The 12,047-nt window shown below is 34.3% G+C and overlaps 1 protein-coding gene across 1 annotated transcript; it reads left to right on the top strand.

The window, feature by feature from the left end:
• Positions 1-758: 758 nt before the first annotated feature.
• On the top strand, positions 759-7,672 carry LOC102610476 (zinc finger CCCH domain-containing protein 64). The gene is made up of 10 exons (XM_006475395.4): positions 759-1,004; positions 1,085-1,358; positions 2,258-2,387; positions 2,508-2,627; positions 3,348-3,465; positions 4,180-4,622; positions 4,831-5,116; positions 5,581-5,674; positions 6,014-6,159; positions 7,052-7,672. Exons 1-10 carry the CDS (start codon positions 930-932, stop codon positions 7,178-7,180), a joined length of 1,815 nt encoding a protein of 604 aa, XP_006475458.1. The 5' UTR covers positions 759-929; the 3' UTR covers positions 7,181-7,672.
• The last annotated feature ends 4,375 nt before the right edge of the window (positions 7,673-12,047 follow it).

The following is a 12,047-nucleotide window of genomic DNA, read 5'->3' as shown; positions in this document are numbered from 1 at the left end:
TAGAGCAAGTCTGGATCTATCATAATATCTAAATCCATATCCATATTCATTAATCTTTTAATTTTATTTTATTTCAAAAGTCTCATAATAATTGTAGAATTATAATGATAATAAATTTTATTCATAGCATATTAGTGGTATTTACCATGCATTTAAACTCTTAAAATTTAAAGGTTAGTTTTGTAAATTTAAAGGTCAGCCAGCCCCAAAGTATGTACACGTAATATTCAAATTACAAGCCAAGTAATACAACTTGATAATTTATTTTACTATATTGGCCAAATAATTTTTAAGAAATATAATTATTCATATATTTAGTTAAATATGACCATAATAAAACACTGAATATAAATCATATTTTATTTATATGTCATTATCTAATATTGTAAGAATGAGGATGGATCTGTATAGATATTAGAATGATGAAAGAAACAATAGAATATTAAATTGATCTTACTCGTAAAATTACTTTTAAAGAATATTTTATTATATTTCTTATTTATTGTTTTGGTATAAAAGTATAAACTACAATATTTATTATATTTTAAGATAAATTATATAATTTATTTGTTATAAAAACATTTTAATCTTTAATTTTCATTCTAAAAAATTATTTTTTTTATTATTAAGTTTTAAAATTCATAATAGATCTAAAATATATTTAGATTTTAAATTTTTTTAGATTTAAAGTAAATATGATATTTATTTATTTTTAAACTGAATATGAAACGAAAAATATAAATTTACGACGAATTTGAAGCAGATACCAATCTTAATTTTTTTTTTTATGAATCTGATTTTGGAGGGAGGAGATCCAACCCATATCTGACCCCGTTGCCATCCCTATTCAGAGAGTTCAGAGAGCCGCCCAAAGGGAGATCACTCAAACCGACCAAGCAAACCCGTTTCTCGCACAGGCAGTAGCACGCATGTCTCCTCCTAGAATTCTGCTCTGCGGCGACGTTTTAGGGCGCCTCAATCAGCTCTTTAAGCGAGTTCAATCGGTCTGCTTTGACTTTGTTTATCTTTCTGAAAATTCAAATTATACATAATGCAAATAGTAATTTGATTTGACAAATTCCAGGTTAACAAATCAGCAGGACCATTCGACGCGGTTCTGTGCGTGGGCCAGTTTTTTCCAGACTCGTCGGAGCTGCTGGATGAGTTCATGAACTATGTGGAAGGCCGCTCTGAGATTCCAATCCCGACCTACTTCATCGGCGACTACGGCGTCGGCGCCGCCAAGGTCTTACTTGCTGCTTCCAAGAACTCCGCCAATCAAGGTTTCAAGATGGACGGCTTCAAAGTCACCGATAATTTGTTCTGGTTGAAAGGCAGCGGCAACTTCACCCTCCACGGTAATGCTCTTCGACTTCCTTTTTCCCCTTGTTTAATGAGAATGTGATGGATTATGAGTAGCTAGCTGAGCCCTTAATCTTATATCCTTCAAATGCATTTCTCTGTTGAAAAATACTTTGCGCAGTATGCCTTATGATCAAAAGTACTTAGTTAATCTCATAAGCTCTTTTTTAAAATTTTAATATTGTTTGGTTGCATTTGAGTAGAGTTTATGCAGATTAAATAAGTTATTTTACCTTTATCAGTAAAAACTCAAATTTAGAGCTTCAAATACTATTTATTTATTTCACAATTTTATTTCATTCTTTTCATAATATAATTTTAAAAACTTTGTCTATTAAAATAATTTTATAATTTTTATAAAACTCTCATCAACAACCAAACAACTATAATATTTTTGGTAAAAATTTTATAAAAGTTCTTCTTGAATAATCTCTATTTGAAAAACTATACCAAATAGAGTCTTCCTACAATAACACCCTGACCTAGAAGCACTTTGTGGAAAAGCGTTTACCAAATGTTTCTTGAAAATGCATTTATAGTGCTTCTCTAAAGTAGATCAATCAAATAGTTATCCGAAAGACACTCTTGCTGGTCCTTTTTTATTTAATAATTTAAAAAAATATAATTGTTTCGGTTTCAAACAAATACAAAGAACAAAAATAATTGCATTTTCATTCTATCGTGCCTTTGTCTATTTGAATGCTTGTTAAACAGTGCCAAAAGACCTGCCAGGCTCAGTTTATAGCACTTCTGTTTTGAGAACAAATATAGAGGCGTGTACAATTCCTCTATAGATGTTAACGGCTTTGGTAGACCCAAACTGCTAGTTGCACTAATAGTGAGTTTGGTAATTATCATTTTCTCATCATAGCTGATCAACTGCACTCATGTCTAGGTTTATCTGTGGCATACTTATCTGGAAGGCAATCATCTGAAGGTCAGCAGTTTGGTACATATAGTCAAGATGATGTCGATGCATTGCGAGCATTAGCAGAGGAACCTGGAATTGTCGACTTGTTCTTAACATATCCTTGCTTTCTTATATGTTGTGTGCCTTTTTCTAGTAGCTTTTCCTTTTTGATACTACTTTCTTCCTCTACTAGTTCCATGGTCCGGTTGCTTGATTTTGCTTAATCAATTTTCACTAATGAATGGCCAAGTGGGGTCACAAACAAAGCAGCTGCATCTGATATGTTAGTAGGAATCTCAGATTCATCGAATACTGATAGTACAGTATCAGAGTTGGTGGCAGAGATCAAACCACGGTACGTGATGTTTGGAGACTACTACTTATCAATCTATGTGCATGAATGAATATCGTGATAGCCCACTAGTTTACCATTCTGTTCCTGATTTTTGATGCCTTTTCTGTATCATGAAACAGACTGAAAAGGTTCAAATCTCGGAAAATATTTTGCCTCTCTCATTTTTGTAATGGAGCACCTCTACCCCATGTTAAATTGTTGAGGTTCTCAGGCTTTTATAAAATGAAAATGTGTAAATTCTCAATTGGTGTTCAAAATGAGATGCTTCTTGGGATGGAAACATCCCTGTTGCTCTAACACATTTCATCCCTCTCTTACCTTACCCTTGAAAGATGTCATGGTTTCTTGACACTTGCTATATAATTTTAGTATCTGGTTTGTTATCCTAATGTCAGGAATTATGTATATCCAGTCCATTTGTGTATTAATATTGAAAGACAGTGTTTTGTAGCTAGCAGAAGATTGTAGGAAATCACTCAACAATTTTGATTTTAAAGTGGATCAGTTTTTTTATCATCTATGTCTATATGTGATCAAGATCTACGCTGTGTACAGTTGGGCTGATGGAAAGCAGCTTCTGTTAATTGAGATGCGGTCCTATTGCATATTTCAATACTCTTTTATTGCTTTCTGGCATCTCCACTGCCGAATATAACTTTAGTTTTACTATCCTACATAAATGATGGTTTATCTTTCTAATTAATAATGTCCTCTGCGAAGCTATCACATTGCAGGTTCTAAGGGTGTATTCTATGCTCGTGAGCCTTACTCTAATGTTGATGCTGTGCATGTGACTCGCTTCTTGGGTCTTGCCCCTGTTGGAAACAAAGAAAAACAGGTTTGATTACTATCTCACTGAAATTTTAGATTTTGACGAGTATCAAGTCTGGATGCAGAGACACGGTATCAAAGTAAAAAACTGTAGACATGAGGCAGGGTGCACTCTCTATATATATATATATGTATGTATTCATCTATGATATTAAACATATGTGCTAACCATGGCATATCAAACTCAACCTGTTTTAACTTATATTAGCAATTAAGGCATATTCTTATTGAAGACTATCACAGAGTGTCAGACATGAGTGGACATGGTCAAAACACCCACTTGTTCTTTCACTCAACAAAAATCATGGATAAGCAGTTGTCCTTAACAATTTTCCTTTTGTAGTCAAGGAATGGCCGGGTGATTAAATTGAGAATCCCTCAACTACTTCAGTTAGCTATAGCTGCTTGTATCTGAGTGTTTTGTCCTCGTATTCGAGCATTGTGCGATAAGAGAAGTGCTTTTTAGATAGTTATATTTACCTGCAAAATAAGTATTGAATAGATTTCAGGAATCAGATATTTTAGTGATTGGGATCACACTTGAGCTGAACTCTGCACTCTAAGTTCTTTGGAAATGAGATGTTTTAGGACCATTTTTTTTTTCTCCTTAGAAGGTTGATATGTGCTTCAGCTGATGCTAATGAGCTGTCACTACTTGCTTCTACCTTTAGATAAGCTTTTTTTCTTCTAATAACTCATGGATTCTGTACCATCTTCACAGAAATTTATTCATGCACTTTCTCCTACACCAGCAGCTACCATGTCTGCGGCTGATATAAGCATGAAGACACCTAATACTACCTTATCCCCGTACACTTTTCTGGATCAAGGGTCTCATTCAAAAGAAGCTGCAAAGAGGCCGAGTGATAGTGTTTCTGATTCACAATATTGGAGATACGATGTCTCTCAAAAGCGACAGAAACATGGAGGTGGTGATGGTGATAAGATGTGTTTTAAATTTATATACTCTGGGTCTTGCCCACGTGGGGAAAAATGCAACTTTCGACATGATACTGATGCGAGAGAGCAGTGTTTGAGAGGTGTTTGTCTTGATTTTATTATCAAAGGAAAATGTGAAAAGGGTCCAGAATGCAGCTATAAACACAGCCTACAAAATGATGACTCTCAGAGGACACATCGATCTGAAAATGCAAGTGCCAACAGGTTGGTGCTTCCCTGAAGTTACTCTTCATATGGAATTGTCAGGTCGTTGCATTCTGTTTTACACTGTTTTATGTCATTTTTATTCGTTTGCTTTGTTAATAGGTAGATTGTTTGCATTCATTTTCTCACTGCTTTGAGTTTGTAACTCAATGTTGTTTATAGAATTTTGTAATGATGAGTCAATGGCGTGCCCTGTGATTGATTGCAGATCAAAAGAATGCTGGTTTTGTTTGTCAAGCCCCAGTGTCGAGTCACATCTGATTGTTAGTGTAGGAGAATATTACTACTGTGCGCTGCCCAAAGGTCCACTTGTTGAAGACCATGTATTGGTAATACCTGTTGAGCATGTACCCAACACCATTTCTACTTCCCCCGAATGTGAAAAGGAGCTTGGTAGGTTCCAGAACAGCCTCATGATGTATTATAAAAACCAGGGGAAAGAAGCTGTTTTCTTTGAGTGGCTTTCCAAACGCGGTACTCATGCTAATCTTCAGGTATTTAAATGAAAATGCCACAAGTGTGACAACCAGATGTCTAAATTTGTGAATGGATGAGTTGCTTATAAATGCATGCTGATTTTACCATATTAGTTGTTATTTCTATATGAAGATAATGTTTTAAGTCAATGATGCATCTTTCTATTCCCATTTTTTGTTCATTATATAACTTCTCCAGAGGACATAACATTCACTTGTGCACTTTTTCATTTCTGTGTTATGCCTTTGGAAAAAATTCAAATCTTGTTGCCCTCTGTAATAATTAATATAAGTTAGTGCAGTTAGTGCACATGACAAACTCATAAGTGTATTTTCTACTTATCCAACAAAATAGTAAGTGTTTGACATTTTTTTAATTTGCTTGCCAATTAATTGTGGAGAAAATACTTGCCAAATTTACAGCATGTTTATGGGATCTTAGCAGTTACTTTCTTCATTTATTGTCTATTTCCTCTGTGCAGGCTGTTCCTATTCCAACATCCAAGGCAGCTGCTGTTCAAGATATATTTAACTTGGCTGCAGAAAAGTTGGGTTTTAAATTTTTGGCCACAAAATGTGAGTTTCATTTTATTATTTTTAGTATGTATTCCATATTTTTAATGTTAACTTTATTGTGGATTGTGACCTGGATGCTTCAAGTTTTCCATTTTCATGAATTTTGTGTTACATATTGCCTGTTCGTAACCGATAATCAGACTTGAGAAGTTATGGAAGCTTGAAATGTATTACAAGCTCAAAGTATCTTCAGCTACTTTTCTTTCTTTCCTGGGAGTGTTCTGTCAACGTGACCTTGACCAATAAGGAATTGTTCAGCTTGTTCCAATTTATTAAGCAGTATATGATGTATCCTTAACTTCTACATGCATCTCTGTTCTTTTTTTTTTTTTTGGGCAGCGAGTAAAAGTTCCGATGGTAGAAGATCATTGAGGGCACAGTTTGACAGGAACTGTAGTTTCTTTTACGTGGAGCTCCCAGAAGGTACAGTACTGTCACATTTAATTGAGGAGAACGAAAGATTTCCAGCTCAATTTGGACGCGAGGTAAGATACGCAAATTGAACTACTGGGTTTGAGATTTTGCTGATTTTCTGCCTGGACACATGTCAAGGGAAGTGAGTTAAGTAATATGTATGGTTTCCAATGCAATATGGCTGATAGTTTCAATGTTATATTCTTAAGTGTGGTTTCATTTTATTATCTGCGCACCTATTTATGGTTTTTAAGCCATGAGTTTTCTCCAGTACCCACCCTCTCCTTCTCATCTAGGTAAATCTGTAACATTAATACGTAAGCATATATAAGCAACTCTGAGATAGCCATACATTTTTCCTTTTCTATTTTCTGGTTGATTGCCCTTTTAAATCTTACAGAAATGGGGTGTCATCTATGTTTTACACAAGGATCATCTATATTATCCTGTTGTCTGTGGAATAGCTGCATGTGTGTTGTTTTATTTGGTGTAAATCTGGTATTATTTCATGTGAAGGACAAGGAGCTAATGCTTAACAATGATTTTTCCTTTGAATTTCTTTTCATTTTAAGTTGATAGAAAATCACTGATCAATTAATGTCTGACTCTTTGGTCTTACACTGGAGTAGTAGGGAGCTATGGTATGCAGTATAATTTTCCTTTGATGCTAGATTAAAGTGATTAATTTCAAATTGACTTTGATTTTTATTAGTATGCTTCCCTGTTTGACTTTTCAAATCATGATTTTCAATTTCTTAAATACGCAGACTAGTTATTGTTAATGTTCTGGTGCACAAGATTTTTAATGTTCATGGAAGTCATAGGAATTTACATATTCTAATTTTAATTTTAATTTTTTTTTTTTTTTTTAAGTTAAGGATATCTGTTTTCCATTTTCAAAGGAACATGGATTCAGAGATGGAGTTGCCACGTTAAAAACTGATTTAATGGAATGTTATGCAGGTTTTGGCAGGCTTGCTGAACATTGCTGATAAAGCTGACTGGAGAAATTGTATGCTTGGTAAAGAAGAGGAAACGAAGATGGTAGAAGATTTTAAGAAACGGTTTGAAGCTTTTGATCCTAATCAATGATTTTTACCATTAAAAAGAAACGAAGACCGAGAGCCTCGTCTTCTAATCTGTAATGACCGAGCAGATCTTTTTATTGGTGCTCAAACCAGGAGGTGACTACCGCTGCTGCCCTTAACGTATTCTACTGGTTCAATTACAGATTACCTGCTTAACTCCATATTTGATATTGATTTGTCATTACAGTCGTGATTGGTGAGGGTACCTCATAATCCTTTAGATGAAAGAAAATTTTCTTTTAGATTACAGGTGCTAGTTTCTCTAGTCTCCATTGTGCTCTGCACAAACCTGTTCCCTGTAAATCCTAGTCACCGCGTCAACCTTCACATATGTTAGAAGAAGGCAAATCGATACGAGCAGAAAGCTAATTCTTCTTCTTTCTTCCTTTTTTGTATTGTTAAAAGCCCAACTTACTGTAATCAAGTGTTTGAATTTAGATTTAAGGCGTCTGCTATGCAGCAATTGAGCATAATGTGAACCTCCTATTTTTAACCATCTGTGAGTTACTCTAGAAATAACCCTACTCCCAACCTGATGAAGGTCAATGTTTGTGCTAGTGTTACCCATGCTTGTTTTTTCATCAAATGTTGTGGTTGAGCTTCAATAATCAAATTGACTAATCACAAGTTTTCATGCGACTGATTAAGGAGGGTAGGTTTTATGACTTAATTTAGTTCGTCCCACAGCATTAAAGTGGGTGTTACCACCACCGATCGCTGAAGTCGAGTCACTGGACTTTGATCATACGAGGCTCAACTTAGTTGGGGTCCCATCAAAGTGTAGTTGGGAAGCCTCAAGATCATTGAAGTTTCCTTGAGAGTCAAGTTAGGTAAATGCTATTTTGTAGGCCTCCTTGCTCACGTGGGGAATGAATAATCATACAATCCAAAGGCCTCTCTATCTTCTTTTCAGCCTTAGCAAAAAGGCAAAGTAACAAGGCCTCATCAATCAAAGCTTGTGAATCAGATAGTGTTCACTGAGGGAGTTTGATTGCATGCATCAGATATCACATGGGTCTTTGGATCTTGAAATTGAAAGCATGGACCCCCACCCCCAAAATCTGAGAAAGATTCTTGAGCTGCATGCCCACATATGCATCCACCCAAAGAGAAGTAAATGAATAAGCTTGATTGTGAATAGGAAGCAAACATTTAGGCGTCACAAGTGTTACAGCAATTGTGGCCCTTTCTTTGTGATTAACTATGAATCCGGGGGAAAAAAAAAGCGATGAATCAAATTCAAAAATTTTGTTGTATCTGTGGAGCTGTCTATAGTTAGTGAGACAAACGAATTTTGCAACATGATTAATAATTCTTTCGGTTTTTGGCTGGGCCACATGAGATCTTTTCTGGGTTTTTGGTTTTGGACATGTAGTGGCTTGTCACATCAACTAAATAATGGTTAATGGAAAATTTAGTTTAAAAAAAAAAGATTATTCACACATTTATTCATGCACTTTGGGTTGTGAGGTCGAATACGCCAAGCCGGACAACTTCGTCTTAGGCAACTTCTGGCTTCTGTAATTATTAAAAATATCTACAAATTGTGAGAATGTGACAAAGCATCTTACCACTGACTAAAAACATTCAATCTTCTCATTATCACTCACACATTAAACAAAGTTAACGTTGATGATTTTTCATAATCAAGCTGTCTAAGTCTTTCCCTGCAATCACATGCCGCATAGCATTATTTTTCGGACATAACTAATTTGCGTCAGGGGTTTGGTAGCCCAGTCGTTTGTCTTATAGTGAATGAGCCTTTAGATATCATCTAACGGCTGCAAAAGTGACACAAAGACAATTGGAGGTAACCGGACAAAAAGGTCATGGGCCGGTAACCTACAAGGAAAAAAGATTTTGATAAAAGTACGCATGTAATGGGTCCAACATTTGTTAAGAAGACATGCATTGAAACTAACAGCAAACAGGTGGATGCAACTATTGGTTGAAAACTAGTTGGTGGAAGCGTGCAACTCTGGGTTAGGGCAAGATCGAAATTCCATTTTTGAAAAAAGTGACGAAAATATTTGGAAGAGAGGGTCCAAGAGATAAGGCAATGCACTGCGAAAGTAATTGGCGGGAAAAAAAGGAGAAAATTCCCCTTTAACCCTGAGGTTTGAAATAATAAATAAATTTAATTTGATTCTTGTAGTTTAAATAATAGGCCGTGTCATTGCTAATTTTGAACAATAATAATAATAATAAAATTATTTAAAGAATAATATTAAAATATTGATGATGATGATAATTTGCGTAATAATAACAACAATAAATTTAAAAATAGTAAATCGTCAACCAAGAAATAACGGCTTAATTGAGATGAATGATAAGTTAAAACAATAAAAAAGAAAGAGAAAAATATATTCAACACTATTTGATTTGTTGTAAGTAATAGAAAGTATGAGTTGTATAGTTTGTTACAGAAGAAGCCCGAATTAAATTGTAATAATTAAAGAAGTAATAAAATTATCTGACATGTTATTTAGTAGTCCGTATTTGTTTCATATAAGAGTTTAAAGTAATAAGTGTGAAATAAAAAACAATAATTTTAGTGTTTGAAAGAAATTGTGTTGTATATATGCATCCCTTTTAGTCAGTATGTTTTATTGTAAATTTTAATTTATTAAGTAGAAAGCATATAATACTCCTAATATAGTAACACACGGAGAGTCTTCTAGGTGACACAATTTAAAAGTAAACTTTTAACTCTTAAGTATAAGAGTGTCTTGTTATATTATAGTTCGGTGAATCCGAGATCAATACATAGAAAAAAGATTTATTTGTTTATTTTACTTTTGCTAAAAATGAAAATAAAACTTATGCAACTTAATTTGAATTAAATTGGAAAATTGAAATAGTTAGGGTTATGGATCCACTCTTAGTAGTACATAAAATTTAATAAATTCTTTTTGCCATTTTTTATTTAGATTTATTGCCGAAAAGATTAATTATATAAATGATCATTATTTTCCTTTAATTTTATAATGGATTAAGTATTTATTGTGCCAAATTTAATTTGTCTACAATAAATGGAAATACAATTTTGTCATACCTTATATTAAGATATTAAGAATTTATTGTGTCAAACTCCCTTATTTGTTTACAATAAATCAAAATTTTAAAATATAAAATATGTAAAAAATTAAATAGAGTTTATGTCCGATCACCTGAAGGGGAACAACTGGTTAGTAAAAAAACACACGTAGTAAGTTGAAAATATTTTTACAACTTATGTGCTTAACCAAATAACAAACTGATGTATGGAGTTGAGGCTGCAAGTGTTCCTCTTGCCATGTTTTATTGTTGGATATTCTATATTATGGGGCATTATCTTGTAACTGAAGATTTTTGTTATGGTTATGTAAGTTGATGACATAAGGTGTTGCATTAAAAAATAGAACTTATATCAATTAATTAATTTGTGTGTTAGTAAAGTTTTAGGGTTTCAATACCCAAGTGAATTAATGAAACACATATTGAATAGCAAAGCTGTCTTACTCTCTCATTTGGTGAGATTGTAAATATCACATTTACTCGCTGGGTAGAAATTGAAGAAAACTCTTCTACAATTTCAGTCGTAACTACCAATATCACCAATTCTTTAATTTATTCATAAACTATTTTACCTTACCCTCCACAGAACCTGCAGCTAACACACTAACCCAAAGTAATTGTAGGCAGGTGTTGAGTGTTAGAAAATGCATATTTATAAAGGAGAAAACCGTCATTTTACATTTCAAGTCTTACTAACAACCCTTACTTTTATGTATTTAACCTTCTTGTTATTTAATTACATGTGTTTTATTTTAATTAAGTATTTTATGTATTTTAGGGGCATCATAGTCATTTCACAATAAACGAGAAATCAGATGGCAAAACGGACATCACTTTTGAACTCAGGACGGTCGAAAACCTTAGAAGGAGCATAAAAGGAAAAATGGCACTGTTCACTTGTACGATACTATTCACGTGTACGGTACTGTATACGTTACTGTTCACGACACTGTTCACATAGACGGACCGATGACGTGGCATTGACTGATGAGGTGTCACGATCCTGTTGGACTAAAATTCTTATATACTGTTGATGGTGACGTGGCAGCATATCAGTGGACGAAAAATCTCGCATACGGTGCATGCATCACACAGGATTATTTTCAACCAAACCGCGTTACTGTTCATCCGGGTCAAACCGCGTTACTGTTCAAAGTCGGGTCAAACCATGTTACTGTTCATCCGCGTGGTCAAACCGTGGACTGTTGACTGATGACGTGGCGCAATCCTGAGCGTCCAAACTGTTTTTAATCCGATGGCCATGATTTACTCCATGTATCTATAAAAAGGGGGCCTCCCCCCCCTAATTTGATATCTCTGAATCCATTTTTGGGATCCAATTTCTGTAATTCTCTCTCCATCTTGTATTTTCTTCGTATTTTAATAAATTCCCATTTTGCCCCTAGTTCAATTATGAGTGGCTAATTTTCTTTCAAGCTTGGGTTGAAGGTGAAGTTTCAACATGTGTCATGGGCTTTATTTGGTAAATTTATTTTCTCTTCCCCTCTAGTTTTTGTGGATGTTTTGACTTCTCGTCGACAAATAATACTAATCTTGTCTAGTACCGCCTTGGTTTCACCGGCCCTCTAGTATAAGGTTATTATTATTTGGCACGATAAGCCCTTAGCACCATATTGATTAGAGCGTGGTTCATGAGGTGTGGATTCCCCCCTCATGATTTAATTGGCATTAATAAGGAATATTTAGCCCATAATGCATGTTGATGCGGATCCGAATACCCAAGTACGTCATTTCAATAGAATTATCTTCAATCTATTCTGGCCATTGCAAGTCAAATTTTAGAATTTATTATC

Source organism: Citrus sinensis, chromosome 1, assembly GCF_022201045.2.
Source record: "Citrus sinensis cultivar Valencia sweet orange chromosome 1, DVS_A1.0, whole genome shotgun sequence".
Classification (NCBI taxonomy): domain Eukaryota; kingdom Viridiplantae; phylum Streptophyta; class Magnoliopsida; order Sapindales; family Rutaceae; genus Citrus; species Citrus sinensis.
Note: the sequence above shows the minus strand (reverse complement) of the source record. Positions and strands in the feature narration are given on the sequence as shown.

Coding starts and splice junctions, on each gene's coding strand:
- LOC102610476 (XM_006475395.4), top strand. CDS start 930: ATGTCTCCTCCTAGAATTCTGCTCTGCGGCGACGTTTTAGGGCGCCTC. Junction 2,388..2,507: donor ATTGTCGACTTGTTCTTAAC/ATATCCTTGCTT, acceptor ATCAATTTTCAC/TAATGAATGGCCAAGTGGGG. Junction 5,675..6,013: donor TAAATTTTTGGCCACAAAAT/GTGAGTTTCATT, acceptor TTTTTTGGGCAG/CGAGTAAAAGTTCCGATGGT.